Source organism: Prionailurus bengalensis, chromosome D4 (genome assembly GCF_016509475.1).
Source record: "Prionailurus bengalensis isolate Pbe53 chromosome D4, Fcat_Pben_1.1_paternal_pri, whole genome shotgun sequence".
Taxonomy (NCBI): Eukaryota; Metazoa; Chordata; class Mammalia; order Carnivora; family Felidae; genus Prionailurus; species Prionailurus bengalensis.
The window spans coordinates 17,858,793-17,881,972 of record NC_057359.1 but is presented as its reverse complement, the minus strand read 5'-3'; the positions used below and the strand labels follow the sequence as shown (position 1 = coordinate 17,881,972).

The 23,180-nt window shown below is 41.7% G+C and overlaps 1 protein-coding gene across 1 annotated transcript in view; it reads right to left on the bottom strand.

Moving 5' to 3' along the window:
• PCSK5 (proprotein convertase subtilisin/kexin type 5) overlaps nt 1-23,180 on the bottom strand; it is a 457,705-nt gene that overhangs the window by 156,956 nt on the left and 277,569 nt on the right. The window contains 5 exon segments of the mRNA XM_043565357.1: nt 142-226; nt 6,260-6,453; nt 7,854-7,956; nt 12,587-12,676; nt 12,679-12,729. Of these exon segments, the coding sequence (XP_043421292.1) occupies nt 142-226; nt 6,260-6,453; nt 7,854-7,956; nt 12,587-12,676; nt 12,679-12,729 (523 nt within the window).

The following is a 23,180-nucleotide window of genomic DNA, read 5'->3' as shown; positions in this document are numbered from 1 at the left end:
GTAAAGATAATGCAAATAGCAATCAAGTGTTTGAATGCGAGTCAAGAGGGTGATGGCAAGAGGATTATTTATTTGCATATTTTATTTATACTGAGAAGCTCCTTGGGCTGTGGGACTTGCCGAGATCCTTCGCTCTCTCACCTTAACCCGTCTCTGCATTCTGTGCAGTTGTGAAATTCTGTACATGTCTTGCAATTCTCGCTGCATTTCCGGCAAAGACTTTTCTCTGTGAACAAAAAGACACACACAGACACACAAAAGTAACAGGGTTATAAATCAGGTGGTCACATGGATTCCAGAAAAGGCGGAGATGTTCTAAAGTTTGCTAATGTGCACAATAATATACCTACGTGGCCTTGAGCAGAAAATTTCAGGAAAAGCCCTACCCTCAGCATTTGCTATCACTTCTCAGCCAAGTAAACAGAGGTAGGAACCACAGCGCTGGAAAATACTACACGTCTCTACCATTTGGCAGACAAGAGAGCTACAGCCCTTTTATTCTTCGTTGAATAGTATATTGGCATTTTCCCCTTCTTCTTTCTCTCTTTCCCAAGCAGGGTTTCCTGACTTCGGGCAATGAAGATCATACTGACAAAGACATTGGGCAACACCAGTATAGAAGGGTGGAGAAGCAGTGTTTGTGGCCGTGGAATGGAAAGGTAGACCACCCCCCCCCCAACCCACCCCTGCCATGCTCCCAACTTTTAGGACTACTCTGATAAAAATGTAAGAAAAGGGAATCTACATTTAAGATTGTAGGGTTGATGATTTATTTCTTGTGCTGTCTAGAGGAGTGTCTTGTACTTTATGGTGGCTGTGAAAATATCAAAATATATGATATGCTATTATAGTTCAGATGTATCTATATTCTGGAGACTAGAAATATATTTGGCTTTCCTATTTAATACCAAAGACAGATTCCCATTGGAAAAAATGGCGAATGCATGTTTATTCTCTAGTGAAATGGTGATTTGTTCCACTAAGTTAAGGCCGTTAACTTGAAGCAAAAGTTTTCTGGAGATTTGATACTTTCTCTTAGATGCAAGCGGATTAACCACAGATAGATAGATGTAGGATTGAAGGAAGCTTTGTTCCTAAGATTCTTTGCTTCCGTCTCCTCTTTAGATGTTGGTGTTTGTTCCAGGTTCCACAGAGAAACACCGCTTCAATGGATTCCCAGAAGGACCTCCTGGAGGTCCAACCCCTCTTTCTCAACTCTGAACCCCCTGCCATGAAATACAATCTTCTGGTAGTCTTCATACAGTTTCTCCATCACGATGTCAACCTAGATGTGAATTCTGGTTTTAGCATTTCCAGCGGGCAAGCTCAGAATCTCTCTTCTTCCATTTGTTGAAGAAACATTACAACAATGCTGACCTCTCAGCTTGTCTTCAGGGGTTAATGAAATTCCTCAAGGGAATTATATGAACTTGAAAGCACTGTAAATGTGCTGGCAATAATTATTACTAGTCATGATCATACCTGATCACTGTTTTATGTAAACAGACTCATTACAGGAGGAAAATATAACAAAAGCCAATTACAAAAAGGAGAGACATACAGAGACCACTCATATCAGCAAATTGTTTGAATGGCCTTCCTTAATTATATACCTCCCAGGCTCTGGGAAAGCAATGGGCACTCAATTATCCTGATCCTATAATAGATCACCTGGAACCAAATTTCTTTCCTAAGACTCCGTCGTCTTGATAGAATTTTGAATTTTTTCTTCAAGAAATACTGTTTATTTCTGTGGATCCCTCAGCCCCCCTCCTCACTCTTATTCTCTTATTTTTCCCTTCTCTATCAGGTTGCAAGCTCATGTTCCAAATCGGGGGGGGGGGGGATAAAAACTACAAGGAAATCCCTACCCACTGTTCTGTAGGGTAAGCTAGAGACCCCATCTGCCTTATGGAAAAACGCCTGCCTTTGAATCAAGGGACTCTGACTTCTTAAGAAGCAACAGTATCCACCTCCAAATTCTTGCCTGATTTTGTAAAGACAACTCTTGCTCATTTAAACTTGGGTGTTCTTCGTTCTTAGGTTGTGTGGAAACAGAAAATGTCAGTGTTGTCAGGGATCCTGGTGTGACACAATTGTTAGGACAAATTACTAAGAACTCCGGGCCATACCAGAACATGAAAAGGTAGGTGTGCCCAAGGATCACTTAATTCTCCAGGTAATAGATCTTTGTTTCCTAATGATGATGGCTTAGGGCCCAAATGCTGTGAAGTTACATGTTAATTTACAGATTTTTGTTTGGTAAAGTTGCAAAAGTTACCTCTCCCTCCCCCCAATTCTAGTTGTATTGGTAGGTTAGAAATTATTTAAAAAAATATATATGTATATATTTGTATTAATTTATTTTATTAATTTATTTTTAAATTTCTATCCAAATTAGTTAGCATACAGTGCAATAATGATTTCAGGAGTAGATTCCTTAATGCCCCTTACCCATTTAGACCATCCTCCCTCCCACAAGCCCTCTAGTAATCCTCTGTTCTCCATATTTAAGAGTCTCTTTGTTTTGTGCCCCTCTGTTTTGATATTATCTTTGCTTCCCTTATGTTCAGGGATATTATCTTTGCTTCCCTTATGTGCTGTGTCTTTTTAAAATTTTTTTTTTCAACGTTTATTTTTGGGACAGAGAGAGACAGAGCATGAACGGGGGAGGGGCAGAGAGAGAGAGGGAGACACAGAATCGGAAACAGGCTCCAGGCTCTGAGCCATCAGCCCAGAGCCCGACGCGGGGCTCGAACTCCCGGACCGCGAGATCGTGACCTGGCTGAAGTCGGACGCTTAACCGACTGCGCCACCCAGGCGCCCCTGTGCTGTGTCTTAAAGTCCTCATATGAGTGAAGTCATATGATATTTGCCCTTCTCTAATTTCGCTTAGCATAATACCCTCTAGTTCCATCCATGTAGTTGCAAATGGCAAGATTTCATTCTTTTTGATTGCCGAGTAAGACTCCATTGTATATAGATACCACATCTTCTTTATCCATTCATCCATCGATGGACATTTGGGCTCTTTCCATACGTTGGCTATCGTTGATAGGGCTGCTATAAACAGTGGGGTGCATATGCCCCTTCGAAACAGCACCCCTGTATCCCTTGGATAAACATCTAGTAGTGCAATTGCTGAGTTGTAGGCTAGTCCTATTTTTAACTTTTTGAGGAACCTCCATACTGTTTTCCAGAGTGGCTGCCCCAGCTTGCATTCTCCACATTCTCGCCAACATCTGTCGTCGCCTGAGTTGTTAATGTTAGCCATTCTGACAGGTGTGAGGTGGTATCTCATTGTGGTTTTGATGTATTTCCCTGATGATGAGTGATGTCGAGCATTTTTTCATGTGTTGGTTGGCCATCTGGATGTCTTCTTTGGAGAAGTGTCTATTCATGTCTTTTGCCCATTTCTTCACTGAATTTTTTGTTTTTTGGTGTTGAGTTGGAGAAGTTCTTTATAAATTTTGGATACTAACCCTTTATCTGATATCTCGTTTGCAGATATCTTCTCCTAGTCTGTCGGTTGCCTTTTAGTTTTGCTGATTGTTGCCTTCGCTGTGCAGAAGGTTTTTATTTTAGTGAGGTCCCAATAGTTCATGTTTGCTTTTGTTTCCCTTGCCTCCAGAGATGTGTTGAGTAAGAAGTTGCTGAGGCCAAGGTCAAGGAGGTTTTTGCCTGCTTTCTTCTCGAGGATGTTGATGGCTTCCTGTCTTACACTTAGGTCTTTCATCCATTTTGAGTTTATTTTTGGGTCTGGTGTAAGAAAGTGGTCCACGTTCGTTCTTCTGCATGTCGCTGTCCAGTTTTCCCAGCACCACTTGCTGAAGACAGCTTGGTTGTTTTCTATTACCCTGTCTTCCATGTCACCGATCTGTTCTTCTGCATCTTCTAATCTGTTGTTGATTCCATTTAGTGTGTTTTTATTTCAGTTATTCTTTAGCTCTGGCTGGTTCTTTCTTGTTAAGATCCTCTGCTCTTTTCTCAAGTATCTCAGTGATCATTACTTTGAATTCTTTATCAGGCATATTGCTTACTTCCATTACATTTAGCTCTTTCACTGTGACTTATCTTTTTTTTTCCACGTGGGACATATTCCTCTGTCTCATTTTTTTCTAACTCTCTCTGTGTGTTTTTAATGTAGGAGGACAGTCAGCTATGTCTCCTGGTCCTGAAAGTAGTGGCCTGTGTAGAAGTGGTTCTGTGGTGCCCTACAGTGTAACTCCTCCTGGTCACCAGAACAAGGGTGTCCTCGGTGTGGGCTGTATGCACTCCTGTTGTGGCCGAGTCGCAACTGCCTTCAGCCTAGCCAGCTGCAGTGATCCGCTTTGCCTGCTATGAGTGCCCTGGGTAGCATTTGCCCCATGTGCTCTCCAGAGGCTTACCTATAGCAGCCGCAGGCTTGGTGAGTTGGGCCAGCAGTGAGCCTACCTGTCTGAAATTATTCCCTCGGCCACAGGTATAGGTACACTGAAAGCTCTGAGGCTCCACGACAGGAAATGAAAGTGTGCCGTTACGTGGGTTGATCTCCTCCCTCTCCAGGGCATGGGTCATTTTGGAGGGGCACCCTCTGAGCGGGTCTGGTGAGGCAGGAGCCACTCTGAAGGGAGGACGGCTGAGTTGGGTTGGATGGGGAAGGGCACCCGGTGCTATAGCAAAGTAGATGGAGAGAGTTAATGCTACCTCTCACAAACATCCAGTTATCTAGGGCTGGCGGGGGCAGGGGGAGAGGAATGGCACCCACCAGCACTTTCGTTTCTAGAGCAATATTCTCTACGTCCTGCCCCTTCAGGATAGATTAGTCAATACATCTCCGTCATGTATACCCCAGGCACTTTCCAAACTGCTGCTTCTGTGCTATCTTGGCTGAGTCATTTAGTATGCTGGAGCTTTAAGGATGGGGACTCAGTTTCCTATTGCCCTCAGACTCTCCTGGAACCAAGTCCCATGGAAGTTAAGATGTGCTGGTTTTCAGAGCCAGACGTCACGGCGACTCATCTTCCCAATGCTGGGGGTGCCTAGTGTGGGGTCAGGTCCTCTTGCTCCTCCATGCTTGTGATGTCGCTCCTGTTTGTAGGGTTAGTGGCACCAGGGGTTTGGTTTTTGCCCACATCTCCATTCTTCCTCCCCTTTCGAGGTGGCCTTCTGTCTACAATTAACTGTGGAAGGTCTGTTCTGCCAGGCTTCCGGTCATTTTCAGAGCCGGTCGTACAAACGTAGCTTACACTTCAGTGTAGCTGAGAGACAAGGTGAGTTCAGGACCCTCCTAGTCTCTCTTCTCAGATCTCTTTGGGAATCAATCAGTTTTGCCTATACCTCAGCAAACAGATTTCATTTTGCCTTTACTAGTGGACTAGAGACAATACCTGATTGTGTTGGACTGGAGACAATACCTGATAGTCTTCGACAACATTCGTCACTTTGTAGCTTTCCTCGTTGGCAGACTTTGACATGTGTCTATTCCACATTCACGTGGAAGTCATGTTTTCTAAGCTTTCTGAAAAGCACACATTGGTATTGCAGGGCCCTGGTTCCTTTGGTTAGTGTGGAGAAAAGAACAGGCGTGGCTGCTATCCTTGGAAAGCCTGCTGAAGTTGGCCCGTGGCCAACTGGGACCTTGGATCTCAGGAGGGTTTCTAGCACCCTCCCTGAGAAGAGTGGCGCGTGGTGCTTAACCTGTACAAACAATATGGTTTAGGCTGAACATCTGCTCCCCTTCTAGGAGTCTGGCGTTTTGTTATGGGTCAGGGAGAGGGTGTCTTCATGACCACAAGCCTGGGCACTGAGACTCTAAGGAGGTTCCCAGGTAGCCTACATTGCACACAGGTTGTAATAAATTGTTGCCGGGGGATTTGAATGCCTCCTGGGTGACTTCCCTGGGAGAAAACTCTTGGACACGTTTGCCATTTTCTGCTGACTCTGTCCTCCGCACCTCTTCCTGACGTGACTTCGTGCCTTTTTGCTGTAATAAGTTGTAATGATGAGCTCATGAGTACAAATACGCTAAGTCTTATGGGTCCTCCTGGCCAATCACTGAATCTGGGGAAGGGCTTGAGGACTCCCTGACACTTACAAGCATTTTTACATAAATCAGCTCGCACAAAAATGGTTACAAATTCATCTCTTACACTTCTAACACGTTCTCTTAAAAATTGGTTCGATCCTGTTTGATATAACCTTGATTTCGCGCCTAATGTCACTCAAGTGAAAACCTTGTATTTCCTCCCTGAAACCCAAATATTTGCAATCTACTCACTGGTGTCCTGGTATGAGCCATCGGGGCAGTGGGTAACACAGCTGTTGATTTCTTCGTTGAGGAAGTATCCATATTTACAGGACAGACACTGGTCACCATGGCTCCCAAAGCAGGACTCACAGTTGGGGGCACACTTCCTGCATCGCTTCTTGTCAGCATGGTAGTGGCCAGGGGGGCAGCTGGAGACACAGATCCTGCATCGTGCAATGATAAAAAGAAGGGGACCATCATCAGAGACTCAGTCCTAGCACTCTTAGAAGTGCTCGGCCAACAGCCGTCCTCAGTCTTTAAATCCTTTTGAAACCATTAGGGTAACACCATACCCAAAGAGCCAAATTCTGTGGGTTGAAGCTTTTTCCCGTGTAGGGTGCCGAAGTAGCAAGGCAATCACATAATACCAAGTCCGTCAAGTAGGGTAGGTCTTCCAGTTCGGGTCTAGCTCTTTCAAAGGGATGATGGTTAGAAATGGAGTCTCCAGAGGAAGGTAGTAGCCTTGGGTTGAAGGGACGCTAGGTGGCAACCCTGATTTTTTACAAAGAGGCTGCTAATAAGGGGTTACTTGTGGTTTTGTGCGGTTTTTGTGTGTCATATGGATCCCGTGTGTTAGAGGGAGCGGTCGTATGCTAGCGTCTAAATTAACGTCAACAACGCGTAACCAACGGCGCCAACTCAGGAAGAATAGTTGAGAAAATGTTAACAGGGGTTTTCTTCTTTTCTGCCCACCTGCACTTTTTATCTTAAATGAACACACATGAAAATTATGAATTTCAACTTAAAAAAAGATAACGTAAATACATTTAAACTTGGTTATGATAAACTTTAAAAAACAACTTCTTCGTTTGCCCATCGTCGAAGGACAGCGCTTTACGCCTTCAACAACTATTTACGGAGTTCCAAATCCAATGTCAGGCATTTTGCCGGTCTAGGCGATAATGAGAGGTGCTGAGGTGGCCAAGGGCCTTTCCTTTAAGGAATTTAAATTCCAGCAAGGATGTAAACAGGAACTGGAACGCGTCTGGGTGTGTCAGCATAGCTGAAATGCAAGTCCCGGGAAGGAGGGAGAAGGGGGCGGGGCTGAGAGGTGCCTGGAGGGCGTGGCTTCTGCTGGGCCGGCACCGTCATCCGCACAGCCTGAGGCAGAAGCCAAGGGCTTGCACAGTGGGGACCCCGGGAAAGCACCCGTTTGGTTGTATGCCAGCATTTTCGCATTTAGCTGTGGCGTCAGACATCCAGGGAATGGAAAGGTCTAAAGGGGAAGGCCAGTCCTGTGTAGAGCTAGTCCTTCCCCCCTCCCCCGCCCCCCCCGCCCCCTCCCCGCCCCCCCCCCCCCCCCCCGCCACCCTTTCCAAATATGAGAAAAGGCACCTGCAGCTGGACAGCATACAGGTGCACTTTGTGTTCTGTGATTCAGTATCCGTTTCCACATCTTGAATTTACACCAGGAGGTGGGGGCCGGTGCTCAGGCCCCGGTGGCCGAACATCACAGGTCCCGTTCAGGCGCCCCCCCCCCCCCCCCCCCCCCCCCCCCCCCCCCGCCATGGGAACGCCCAGGGCATGCTGTGGGGGCGGGGACCGCCGCAGCCTCTGTTCTTACCTGGTGTTGTTTTTCAGCTTGTAGTAGTAATGCAAGCAGTCACTGCAGTGGTCCGGGCCGGGGCCGTCACAGCCAACCTCGCTGCACTCAGGGTCGCAGGGACCTTTGCACAAAAATCGAAAACAACACTTGGAAACAGTGGTTTGAAAGCAGGTCCGTTTGCATGCGGTATAAAATGAGACTTGGGTGTCTTCCTCCTCCCGTGAGAGTTTCTTTAAGACGGAGGAATAACGTGGATGACGGCTGTCGGCCCAGAGATGAACTCTTGGCTTTTGGCAGGGGGAGGGGGGGACCTCAGTGACCTAAGTGTCGAGAATGTAAATCCAGTCACGGCCTGGTCTTTAAAACACATATGGCTGCCTTGTGGGAGATAACAAAAATCTCCGAATTCCAGTGGGCAATGCCACTGGAGCAAGTGGAAAAGAACTGTTTGCAATGAAATATGCATAATGATAAAAACGTCGGATTTATAGAAAAATGAGAAGCTCAGCTGTTGACAGCCAAGAAAGCAAGTTTATTATTCAATGCCTGGACGAGATCGTCCGGCTTGCCCGAGGTCATTAAGACCACTGAGTACCTCTGAGATACCGTAGCCAGCAAGAAACGTCATCATGGCATCTGGTGCAAGCTTATCGGTATCTGGTCTTGGATTATAAAGCAGGTACTTGAGGCACAGATAATAGATTTAAAACTGCGTCCTACCCATAGGCCAGTGGGCAGCTCCACAAAAGAAAACTACACATCGATTTTAAACAACGCAAGCGAGCTTAAAGAGTTCCAGACTCAGAATCACGGTTGCTGATCTCTCGTGACGTGTTCTTTGGTATAGAGTGAGAATGCCCAGGCAGGAGAAAAACCCCAGAAAGATGGAGATTTTTATAATTAATGAAAAGCTTTCTAATGACACGGGCTACTTATAGGCCCGTTGCTTGCTTGAACTAACTCCCCTTTTCCTTGTTCTCCGTATTTTAGGACATTTGGTCTCCTAATCTTCAAGCTCTTTCCTGCTGAAAAGTCACATGATTCTAACTAGCAACAAACATACTGCGTGCAATGTACAAAGAGTAAGTGGATATGGCAGAAAGGTCTGAACCATATTTATTTTAATCAAAAGGATTTACTGGTGAACCTTGATCTCCCTTAGTCATGATGGGACCGTGTTCTACAGTTACTGAGTTGAAACATAAAATGGTCGCAACCGGGAGGCATGACACAGAGAAAAATCTCTCATTTTTCTGGCGAGAAAACACCCTTTCCAAGAGCTAGGGTGGCTTGTCCAGGTCTCCTATGGAAGGGTAGAAAATGAGGTCCTAGAGATGACTTTTGAAATATACTTCTGATTAATCACAAGAGTCATTTAACAGTGCTGTTTATCTCTGTGTCCCCCAAGCCTGAAAACTGACGTCTAAATTAAATTCCACAGCTAGTACAACTTGGGGCATTTCAGCTATCTGCTATGATGACACATGAGGAGACGGTGTCTCTGTTGTGTCGTATAAGGCTTGAGGTTCAGCCAGCTGTGGGTCCTACGGTCCCTGGAATTTGATGAAACGTTACAGGGATCTGGTTATGATAATGCCATCTGTGCCTCTAGACAGGCTGACTTCTCCATGAAGGTGAAAATCACAGCTCTGAAGGAAAGGAACCCTGGGTGGCCCTAAATTTTCACCAGATGATTTCTGCAATTAAAAAAACACCCCCAAACTTACTCTTGATATGTGCCAAAGGGCTCTGTATGGCAAGTTCACATGCTGTGCTGTTTCTCTTATAATCTTAAACTGTCCCAGATGCAGTTTAGCATTTTAGGTTGCAGGGTAATAAAGAAATAATTGTCTTTGTTCTCTCCCAAGTGCCAATGTGGACGTTTTAGAGATGTAAGGAGGAAAACCATGAAGATACGTAACTGTTCAGAATTTTAACATTACCAACATTTGAATTGGAAACCGAGCATAAAGCATATAGCAACGGGTTATTATTATGCTCAGTTTACGTTTCTGGGTATCCTTTCTCCTATCAGAGAAGATGAAATGGTTTGCTAGTTAGAATGTGAGTAATAACGTTACAAGCTCAAAACAAAATAGGACGAAAGCTAACACAATCGAGCTCTGGTCAGCTCAACTGGTTTGAGTTATTCAAACTTATGATGGACTCTGGGGTACTACCTCTTTAGAATAAAAGGAACCACAGGCATACTGAAGATATTCTGTTAAGGTAATTCATGACGTACTTTTATCTTTAGTATCTCGAAAAAGAATCTCAAAGAACTCAAGAGAAAGAAAACAATTCTCCTCTAAAGGCACATTAAATTGCTATTTACAAACAGTTCTCTCTTAGGCGAAGCTTTGTTCATTAAGTATCATAGCCGGTCCCAGGAGAACTGAATGCTCCTATAAATGGTCGTCAATGCAACAAGACAGAAATCAGAGCTCTACCTTGAAGGAGGAAAAAAAACATTGCAGATATGGCCACAATACCTAAACTGCCCCAGAAAAATGAACTCTAAAATATGTAAATTAATAGGAGAGTTGAGCAGAATGGTCAGATATAACTATGCAATAGCCACTAGGTTTCCTAGATGCTAGCATATCCTAGTTAGGAAAAAGGCATCTTTTCCATCATAATAGCAACAAGTCCGCAAAATACATAGGATAACACTAAGAAGAACAGTAATACATAAAATTAAAAGATTTTAGTAAACTGGGACATGGGGTGTGGTTTGGATGGAAAGACTGTATATTGTAAAAACATTTCTCCTCCCCCCAGGCCCCCCCCCCAAGGGCAACCAATTATGAGATCGCATATAAATTCAAATTAAATTCCAATGGGATCTTTATAGGTGGATTTAAGAATTGCCATGAAAACAAGGAGATGTTCGACAGATAATAAATCCTAGTGTGGATACAACTGGATTAAGAATTACTAGACTGAAAAATCAGAAAAAGGGACACCAGAAGAGACCCCAGTGTAAGGATTTCTTCTATAGTTATGAAGGAAGGGATCCTAAACGAGTAAAAGAAGGGATGATAACCCAGTCAATAATGTTTGTCTATACGGCAAATAAAGACACTTTTATTTCATACTATATATCATAAGCCAGAATGAATTTCAGATGAATGCATGGCCAAGTGTTAAGAGTTTAGAAAAAAAATGCGTGTGAATATTTTGTGGATTTCATTAAAAAAAACGTTAATGAAATGTTTATTTTTGAGAGAGAGACAGAGAGTGGAGGGGTGGGAGCAGAGAGAGAAGGAGTCACAGAATCTGAAGGGGGCTCCAGGCTCTGAGCTGTCAGCACAGAGCCCGACGTGAGGGTTGAACTCACAGAACGCACGATCGTGACCTGAGCTGAAGTCAGACGCTCAACCGACTGAGCCACCCAGGCGCTCCAATATTTTGTTGATTTTAAAGACTAAAGCTTCGTTTTAGAAAAAGCACAAGTGAGGTCTGAAGCTATAAACCCTACCCTCCGATTTTCTTCTTCTGTCGAAACAACACAACACAAGAGCACCATTTTGGAAGCAAGCACTAACTGGGAAGATGTTTTCAGCAAATAGAGTAGTTCCTCCCCCAGTTGGTGGAGAATACCATTCCAAGACCCCAGTGGACGCCGGAAACCATGGAGAGTACCAAACCCTCCCTATACTGTTTTTCTCCTACACGTACATATCTGTGATGACATTTCATTTACAAATATGGCACAGTAAGAAACTGACAATACAGAAGAATTCTATCAATATACTGTGATAAAAGTATATTACTATACTGTGAGTATCACTATACTGTGAGTGTAGTGTCTCAAAATACCTTGTGTGGTACTTACCCTCCTTCTTGTGACAAAAGGGGATGACAAAACACCTACAGGATGAGACGAAGTGAGGTGGTGTGGGCATGGTAATGTAGCGTTAAGCTCCTATAGACCTGATGATAGATCAGATGAAGGGATCGTCTGCTTCCTGACCATGGATGAAACCACTGATAAGGGGTAACGACTGTATGAGACTATGTGAGGGACAATAACATACATAGAGTTCTTATAAACGGATCACAAAACTGCTGCCCCTTTGAATGGCAAAATGGGCAAAATACAGTTGTATTTAATTCCTAGAACTACAGAGGAAAAAATGTTTAGATTTACTAACAGTCAAAGGTATGAAAATTTAAAAATGGCCTGTTCCTTTACTTTTTTCTTTCCGCTCACTGTTGGCAGGAATGAGTGTAATAAAGGCACAGCTGGTCACAGCGTAGACTGGTACATCTTGTCTGGAAAGGAATGTGACAAAATGGGTCCAAGCCCTCAAACTGATTATTCCCTTTGATGCAGTAATGCTCGGAACTCTATTCTAAACAAAGACTGATAAAACCAAGCCTTATTTCAAACAGTGCAAAACTCTAAGCAAACAGCACCTCCCAGATTACGTATTAAATATAGCGCAATCAGAGGCTGGGCTATTATGCTGTCTTTTAAATACTGCTTGTGAGGATATGTGACAACGGGGAAATATGCTCTTAATAACCACAAGAGGAAGAAAACAGATATGAAAACTATAGACAGTGTGCTTTTAGCTTTGAAGGAAAAAAAAAAAAACAGCTATCTGAATATACACACATATTTGGGGGATGGAAAAGAACATGGAAGAAAATACCAGAATATGGGTTGAAGCTTATTTCTGCATGGTGGGATGATGCATGAGATTTCTTCCCTTAGCCCATGTCTCTGTTGGAAGCCAACTCACCTGCATAATCCTCTGTACCATAGTCCTCGGTGGGGTCTTCGACTCGGGTATAACGGACACGTTCTACCTTAGGAAACTCGTTCGTTGGGAGTAGGGCTGCACGGAGGTGCCATAGAGGACCAAAGACCATTCTTTCAACTTCCCTTGAGAAACAATAATGAAACGACAGGATGATCACACATTCACGCTTTAGCTTTATAACTCCATTCCTTCTCCTCTAAGAGAAAGCAACAGTAGAAGAGCTGTGAAAAGCATATTCATATGAACATCGCATCGAGCGTACAGCTAGAAATACACATTTTCCATCAGTTGCAGATTTAGCCAATTCACACAGCACATTTTACTGAGCAGCAACTATGGAATACGTCTTAATTTAATCAGCATTTATAAGAAGACTGAGAAATGAACACATTTTAGAGAGGCCTTTTTCTAAGTATGGATGTCTTATTTGAAATTAAAATTGTTTTATCTGGCTTGTTTATCAATAAGAAGGCAAAACCACGGCTTTGTTCCACCTGACTGAATTAGTCCTCTAATCTTAAGAATACATCACTATTCCTATTATGCTAGAGACCCTGAGCTGTTCAGTGACAGCCCGTAGACCCATTGGCTATTTAAATTAGCTAAAATTGAAAAGCTTAGTTCCTCAGTCATACCGCATTTCCAGTGCCCAAGAGGCACATGTGGCTAGTGGTCACTACAACGGTGACCACAAATAGAGAACTTCTGCCCCCACAGAATGTTCTAGTAGACAGTTGGGTAGTAAAGCATTTCACGGTCAAGGGTGCCTGGAGACCTAAGGCAAGTGTTTTACCTCCTTTGCATCGAAGGCTCTCAAAGAACATTTTGTTTTGGTTTAGTCCTTACTGTTGATTTCTTACTTTTTTACTAAAAAAATACTAAATCGTCAAGTTTTATAATGCTAAAGAAAAGAACTGCTTACAAGTCATTAAGCTTAAGAGTCGCCTAAAAAAAAAAGCATCAACCACAAGCAGAAATGATTAAGACAAAACAATTAAAAAACCTGCAAGTATGCAGGTAGGAAGCAGGACCTTCCTGAAGGTCCCTCCCCAACTTAGCCTAATACAGAGAATCCAGTTATGGTTCGCGCAAGGGTCCCACCACAGCCCTGAGAGTGGTAAACTTCAGGGATCTGCCAGTCATCTATTAAGTTTTAATTCATTCGGGGTTGGCAACATTTGGGAGGTAGATACTTAAATTCCCAAAATATAGATGAGGCAACAGGCATAGAGAATGATAATTTTCCCAGAGGCAGCAAGCGTATGGACTGCTATTAAAACCCATCTGGGGCGTTCCAGGATAAGAAGACAATGTAGGAAGGTCCTGGACCCACCGAATCTACAGCTACATAGGGAACAATTTCCTCTGAAAAAGAAAACAAAAACTAAAACTAGCTGAGTGGCTGCTACACGGGAGGCAAACAAAACAGTCACGTGAAAGCAGGTAAGAGTGGTTGAGACACAATCTTGGAATAAGCCCCACCCCTGGCACTGTGACCCACAATCGGGACTCGAAGCCCCAGGTTTCTCCCCAAGAAGCAAAAGGTTTGAATCTCCTATCGGGTACCCCAATTTTTAAGACCTGCACCGGAGAAGAGCCCCCAAAACATATAGTGTATACAGGGCTTGAGACCCACAAGGCAATAGTCAACTGACTAGTTCACAAAGAGCTTGGGTATGTGGACCCACCCACTCCAAGTCTCAGTGCGGAAGCAGCAAATTGAAAAGCACTGACTTCCTCTTAAAGAGGCTTATTTGTTTACCTTAAAGTCAAAGCAAGATGCAGACATCTGATTTAACATACAGCCAAGGGCCTACTGAAATACTCTCCAAAGACAGACGCTGATGGGCGCCATCTTTGATCTGTCCCTCAGCCTTGCTCCAACTCACTCCTGTCTCCCAGAAGGAACTTGTACTCTCATCTGGCTCCCAAATTTTTGTGGCTGCCTCCCAGGGGACACCTCTAGGTTGCTGGCACTGGTGGCTAGCAGTGCTTCTGTTTGCAGGTAACAGAGATTGTAAACAAAATCGACAGATCTATACTTAAGCTCGCCAAGAAGAAGAGAATCAAAAGCAGAAATGAACCAGGAGAGGTTATAACTAAAAGAAAAATAAAAACTGCAAAAATATGAAGGATCATAAAAGACTGTCATCCACAATCACACACCAACAAAGTGAACAACCTAGAAGAAATGGATACATTCCTAGACGTATACAACCCATCGAGAGTGAATCATGAAGAAACAGAAAATCTAAACAGACCAATTACTAGTAACGAGCTTGAATCAGTAATAAAAAGCCTCCCAGCAAAGAAATGGCCACAACTACATCTTGGCTGGTCAATTCTACCAAATATTTAAAGAATCCGAGTCTTTCTTAAACTCCAACTCATTATATGAAGCTAGCATTACCCTGATCCCAAAACCAAACAAGGATGCCACAAGTAAATCCCTGATGAACACAGATGAAAAAGTCCTCAACAAAATATTAGCAAACTGAATTCAATATTACAGTCAAAGGGTCATACGGCATGAACAAGTGAAATTTATTCCAGGGATGCAAGGATGTTTCGACACTCACAAACCAATCAGTGTGATTCACAACATTAACAAATTTAACGACAAAAATCATACGATCATCTCCATAAGTACAGAAAAAGCATTAGCATAATTCGACATCTATTTATGATAAAACTCTCAACAAAGTGTGTGTAGGGGAAATACAAAGCATAATAAAGATCAGGAGTGAGACACTTACCACTTTTAGTCAAGATAGTATTGGAAGTCCTGGCCAGAACAATTAGACAAGAGAAAGAAAGGGAATTCAAATCAGAAAGGACGAAGTATGTCACTGTTTGCATGTGACATGATACTGTATATGACAAACCGTAGAGGCGCCACCAAAAAACTATTAGAACTAATCAACAAATTCACTCAAGTTGTAGGATTCAAAATCAATAAACACAAATCTTTTGCCTGTCTATACACTAATAATTGAACTATCCAAAAAAGAAACTAAGAAAACCCTATGTACGATTGCATCAAAAAGAATAAAATGCTCAGAAACTTAACCAAGGGGGTAAAAGACCTATACACCGAAAACTACAGCACGATGTTGAAAAAAGCGAAGACAAAAATAAACAAAGATAATCTGGGCTCGGATGAGAAGAATAATATTGTTAAAATGTCCATACTACCCAAAGCAGCCTATAAATTCAACGTAATCCATATCAACATCCCGTTAGCATTTTTATAGAAATAAAACAATCTTACAATTTTTATGGAACCATGAAAGGTCAAATCGCTCTTGAGAAAGAAAAACGAAGGTGGAGGCACCATGGTTTTGGATTTCAAAATATATTACAAAGCTATGGTAATCAACACAATATGGTATTGCCATGAAACAGACACATACATCAATAGAGGAGAGCAGAGAAACCAGAAATAAACTCATGCATATATGGCCAATTCATTTACAACAAGCAGCCAAGAATACACAATGGACAGAGGATTTCAATACACGGTGCTAGGAAAACTGGACAGCCCTGTGCACAATAATGACACTGAACCACTGTCTTACATAATACCTAAAAACTAACTCAAAATGGATGAAAGATTTAGGGGCGCCTGGGTGGCTCAGTAGGTTAAGTGTCTGACTTCAGCTCAGGTCATGTGAAATCGAGCCCTGCTTCAGATCCTCTGTCTCCTTCTCTCTCTGCCCCTCCCCCCCTTGCATGAGTGCGCTTGCTCTCTCTCTCTCTCTCTCTCTCAAAAAGAAATAAACATTTTAAAAAATGGATTAAAGATTTGAACAGGGGCGCCTGGGTGGCTCAGTCGGTTGGGTGTCCAGCTTTGACTCAGGTCATGATCTCGCGGTTTGTGAGTTCGTGAGTTCGAGCCCTGCATCGGTCTCTGTGCTGACAGCTCAGAGCTTCGAGCCTTGTTTCAGATCCTGTGTCTCCCTCTTGCTCTCTGCCCCTCACCCACTCACTTGCTCTCTTTCTCTCTCTCAAAAATATAAAATAAACATTAAAAAAAATTAAAAATGGTATATGATCTCACTTGTATTTTGAATCTCAAAAGCAAGCAAACAACCAAACTAAAAAAACCTGATCTCATAAACAACAGAGAATAAATTGGTGGTTGCCAGAGGTTGGGGTGTTCAGAGGTGGGTGAGATGGATAAAAGGGGTCAGAGAGTGCAAACTTCCAGTTATAAAACAACTAAGTTCTGGGAGTGTAATGTAAAACATGGTGACTGGAGTTAATGATCGTATACTGTAGATGTGAAAGCTGCTGAAAAAGTGGATCTTAAAATTTCTCACGATATGACAAAAATGTTTAAACTATGTGAGCTGATAGAAGTTAGATTCCCAGTGGTGATCATTTTGCAATAGGTACGAACATCAAATCATTAGGTTGTATGCCTGAAACTAATAGAGTATTACATATCAATTACATCTCAAAAAAAAAAAAAAACCCATCCATTCAGAATCCAAATGCTGTGTCCCTAAGCCCTTATGTAATACTGCCCTTCTGTTTACTTCCAGGAGTTCAGAAACTTGAAGTTCAAAAAGGAACACATTCTGTGCCACATTCATTGCTTTCTGACAACTACACTGGGCCAGCATGTTGATTTCTTTGTGGCTTGCCCTCTGCCAGCTTTTCTTTGGACTCACTTGTTAACGAGTATGCTTTTCATAATTAGGGTGCTGTTCAGTCTCAGAATTCCAAATAGTACACATGAAGTAGTGGCGAGAAATGAATGACCGACCCCCTGAAATCCATGACCTGATTGCCTTTACATAGCGACGCAAAACAGAACTCATTTTTCTTATGGCATCTCTCAGGTGTACCAATGGAGCATATAATGCAAGGACACTGTAAGAAATCCAACCCCTCAGTTACCCTATGGCCCGGCTCATTAACTTAAGATCAATTTGGAGCTAAAATTTCTCCTTGTAAAGTACATGGAAGAATGCTGACTCATCACTGATTACTTCCATTTGTGTCATTTCTGAAGTATCTCCTAAGCCCGCGGGGGACATACTTGTTGGGCAATTTCTCTCTTTCTGTTTCACTTATTATGTAATCGTATTTCCTTAGAATCTGCCACAAGTCACATCAAATGCTGCCGTATTTGGGCCGTCATTTCTTCCTCTCCTGCGACGTTTTCCAATTGTTAAATTATTTAGGAGATTTTGCAGTTGATGGTACAACATTCTGATAAGAAATAGCTGCGTAAATGCAGAAGGAGAAAAATCAGTTCTACACGTTGGTACACAAATGCCATCTGCTCAAGAAAGAAAACGCAAGATAGGTCTAATGTGTCACAAGATCAAAGACCACAATCGAGAAAGCCTTCAAAAGATCCTTACTGTGGACTTCTGGTCCACGATGGTGACGTAGGAAGAACCTGAACTCACCTCGTCCACAGCCACACCAAATCTCCACCTGCTTACAGAGCAATTCTTCCTGAAACACAATCAAGTGCTCACTGAATAGCTGCCGCACAAGAGAAGACACACTGTAGAGAATAACAAGAAAGACGCTTTCCAGGGCACCCCTGATGCAAGGGGCCCTGGGATCTCCTGGCTTGTAGCCACTTCAGTTTCATGTGTCCTATAACAAGTGCTCCCTGCTCAGAGAGCGCCATGACCCCTGGCTTCCATCTCCTTCAGTTTCAGCTGCCTTGTCAGTGCACCTTCTGTGCAGAGAGAACCAGGCTGCCCCAGCCCACGCCCATTTCAACTTGAGCTATCCTTCCAGGGTCCCCTCTGCACAGAGAGTGCTGTGATGCCCTGGCTTGTGCCCATGTCAGCGTCAGCTGTCAGACTGTGATGCCCTCAGCACGGATGGCCTCAGGACCACCCCAGCACGTGCCTACTTTAGCTCAGGCTGTCTCACCAGGGTGGCCCCAGCACAGAGTGACCCGCGACCCCCAGTCAGCCCACTAAAGCGACCAGGCACATACAGTCTACACAGGGGAGGACCAGACGCAAGAGCATTCCTTCTAGTTTAGGAGAAGTAGCTGTTCTGCCTAATTCACAGAAAGAGACAAAGAAAATCAAGCAAAATGAGGAGACAACTGGAAAGAAAAGAAAGAATAAGACAAACCTCAGAAAAAGAACTAAATGAAATATAAATAAGCAACATGCCTGATGAACAGTTCCAAATAATGGTCATGAAGAGATGCTCACTGGACTGGAGAGAAGAATGGAAGAACTCAGAACTTCAAAAAAAGAGACAGGAAATATATAGAAAACCCAATCAGGGTTGAAGAACACATTAACTGAAATTAAAAATACACTATAGGGAATCAACAGTGGGTTAGAAGATACAGAAGAATGGATCAGTGATCTGGAAGACAGGGTAAAGCACCTGAGCTGAACAGAAAAAAAAAAAAAAATTAGGAATGAGGATAGGCTAAGGACAACGTAAAGTGAACAGCCATTGACATCATTCCCAGAGGGAAAAGACAGAGAGGGACAGAAAACTCATTGGAAGAAATCAAAGCTAGACACTTAACTAACCTTGGGAAGGAAACAGACATTCAGTTTCCGGCAGCAGAGAGAGTTCAAAACAAGATGAACTCAATGAGGTCCACACCGAGACATAATAATTAACACGGTAAAGATTAAAGATACAGATAAAAGCAGCAAGGGAGAAACTTACATACAAGTAAACCCCACGAGGCTGATTTTTCAGCAGAAACTTTGCAGGCTAGAAGGAGTGGTATGATATATCTGACGTGTGTTTAAAAAAAAAAAAAAAAGAGAGAGAGAGAAAACTACAACCAAAAATACTCTACCTAGCAAGATTATCATTCAGAATTGAAGGCGAGATCAAGAGTTTCCCCGTCAAGCCAAAGTTACAGAAGTACAGCATCACTAAACTAGCTTTATAAGAAATGTGAAAAGGGACTTCATTAGGTGAAAAGAAAAGGCCATAATTAGAAGAAAATTATGAAAGGAAAAAAATTCATGAGTAAAAGAAAACATACAGTAAACAGCTGGTAGTAAAATGAATTGTATGAAAAAAATTAATTAAGGAGATTCACAAAATAAAGAGACATAACATATGACAACGTATACCTAAATGTGGAGGGCGTAGTAAAGATTAAGTTCTTTTAGGATGTGTTCAAACTTAAGTTAGCATTAACTTAATACAGACCACTATATCCTTCAAATGTTATACATGAACCCCATGGTAAACACCAACCAAAAACTTAAAGAGAAAAAAATAAAGAGAAAGAAAGCCAAGCATAACACTATGGAGTCATCAATCAAAAGAATAGAGAGCAAAAAGAAGAAATGAAAAAGAACTACAGAAACAACAAGACAACAAAGTGGCAATGAAAACATACCCATTAATAATTACTTTGAATGTAAACGGTCTATATACTCCACTCAAAAGACAGGGTTGTGGAATGGATAAAAAAACAAAACCCATCTATATGCTGCTCACAAGAGACTCACTTCAGACCTCAAGGCACATACAGACTGAAAGTGAAGGGATACAAAAAGATATTCTATGCGATTGGGAGCAGGAAAAAAAAAACAAAAACAAAAACAGCCAGGGTAGAAATGTTTGTATCAGACAAAACAGACTTTAAAACAAAGACTGTAACCAGAAACAAAGAAAGACATTACATAATTAGGAAGGGATCGATCCAACAAGAGGATGTAACAATTGTAAATATCTATGTACAACTTTGGAGCACTTAAATTCATAAAGCCAAATGACATAAAGAGAGAAATTGGCAGTAATACAATAATGGTAGGGGACTTCAACACCAGACTTATACCGATGGAGAGAACATCTAAACAGAAAATTGATAAGGAAACAGAGGCCTTGAATGACACATTAGACTAGATGGACCTAACAGATATACCTAATAGTCTAGCCAAAACCAACAGAATTTACATCCTTTTCAAGTGTACATGGAACATTCTGTAGGACAGATCACAGGTCACTAAACATATCTCAATAAATTTAGGAAAACTGAAATAATATCAAGCATCTTTCAAATCACAACAGTATGTGACTAGAAATCAATTATGATAAAAAAAGGTGGAAAAAACCACAAACCCATGGAGGCTAAACAACATGCTACTAATCAACTAATGGGTTAACAGAGAAATCAAAGAGGCAATAAAAAAATACATAGAGACAAATGAAAATGAAAACACAATGGTCCCAAATCTTTGGGAAACGAAGAAAGCAGTCCTAAGAGGGAAGTTTATAGCAAAACAGGCCTACCTCAAGAAGAAAAAAAAAATTCAAATACACAATCTAAACTTACACCAAAAAGAAATATAAAAAGAACAAACAAAGCCCAAGTTAGAAGGAAGGAAATAATGAAGATCAGAATATAAACAAATGAAATGGAGACTCAATAAATGATAAAAGGTCAATGAAACCAAGAGCTGGTTCTTTGAAATGATAAACAAAATTAATAAACCTTGAGCCAGACTCATTGAGAAAAAAGGAGAGAGGATCCAAATAAACAACATCTGAAATGAAAAAGAAGTAACAACTGACATCATGGAAGTACAAAGAGTTATAGGAGACTATTATGAAAAACTACATGCCAACAGATTGGAAAACTAGAAGAAATGGATAAATTCCTAGAAGCACACCATCTTTCAAAACTGAGTCAGGAAGAAATAGGAAATCTGAACAGACCAATTACTAGTAACGAAATTGAATCAGCAATAAAGAAAAAAACAGAAACAAAACAAAAACACCTCCCAACAACAAAAGTCCAGGACCAGACGGATTCTCAGGTGAATTCCACCACACATTTAATCAAGAGTTAATACCCATTCTCCTCAAACTACCGCATAAAAAAGTAGAGGAAGGAGAGCTTCTAAATACATTCTACGAGACCAGCATTATCCTGATACCAAAACCAGACAAAGGCACTACACAAACAGAAAATTACAGGCCAGAATCCCTGATGAACACAGAGGCAAAAATCCTCAACAAAATATTAGCAAACTAAATTCAATGATGCATTAAAAGGACACTCACCATGATCAAGTAGGATTTATTCCAGGGATACAATGGAGCTTCAGTATTAGTAAATTAATTAGTGAAGGATAATTAATACAGTGAAGGATAAGAATCATATGATTATTGTCTCAGCAGCTGCAGAGAAAGTATTTGACAAAATTCAACATCCATTCATGAAAACCCTTAACAACGTGGGTTTAGAGGGAACATACGTCAACATAATAAAGGCCATAAATCAGAAACCCACACCTAACGCCACACTCAATAGGGAAAAGCTGAGAGCTTTATCCTAAGATCAGGAACAAGACAGGGACGTCCACTCTCACTACTTTTCTCAACGTAGTACTGAAAGTCCTAGCCACGGCAATCAGACAACAAAAAGAAATAAAAGGCATCCACGTTGTTAAGGAAGAAGTAAAACACTCACTATTTAGAGATAAAATAATATTATATAAAGAAAACCTGAAAGACTCCACCAAAAAACTGTTCGAATAAATGAATTCATTAATGTTGCAGGCTACAAATTAATATTCAAAAATCGGTTGCATTTCTACACACTAATGATGAAATAGCAGAAAGGGAAATGAAGAAAACAATCCCATTTACAATTACACCAAAAAGAATAAAATATCTAGGAATGAACTTAACCAAGGAGGTGAAAGACTTGGGGTCTAAAAACTATAAAACACTGATGAAAGAAATTGAAGAGGACCGAACAAATGGATTAGAAGAATTAACATTATTAAAATGTCCATACTACGAAAGCAATCTACAGAGTCATTACAGTCCCTATGAAAATATCAAGAGCATTTGGCACACAACTAGAACAAATAATACTAAAATTTGTATGAAACTACAGAAGACCCTGAATCGCCAAAGCAATCTTGAGAATGAAGACCAAAGCTAGAGGTATCACAATCCCAGATTTCAAGATACACTACCAAGCCATGGTAAAGTAGTATGGCACAAAAATGTACTCATAGATCAATGGAACAGAAGACAGAACCCGGAAATACACCCACACTTATATGGTCAGTTCATCTGCAACAAAGGAGACAAGACTATACAATAGGGAAAAGACAGTCTCTTCAATAAATGGTGCTGGGAAAACTGGACAGCTACATGCAAAGGAATAAAACTGGACCACTTTCTTCTACCACACAAAAAGAGGAACTCAACTCAGAATGGATTAAAATCAACTCAGAATGGATTAAAGACCTAAATGTGAGACCTAAAACCCTAAGACTCCTAAAAGAAAACAGAGGCAGTAATTTCTTAAATATCGCTCTTTAGGAAAAAGAAACAATGGCAAAAATACCCTGGGGCTACACCAAAATAAAAAGCATCTGCACAGTAAAGGAAACCATCAATAAAATAAAAAGGCACCCTAGTGAATGGGAGAAGATATTTGCAAGTGATATATTGGATAAGGGGTTAATATCCAAAATGTATCAAGAACTTATACAACTCGACAGGAAAAAAAAAAAAACAATCTGATGAAAAAATGGGCACAGAACATGGATAGACGTTTTCCCAAAGACGTAGAGATGGCCCACGG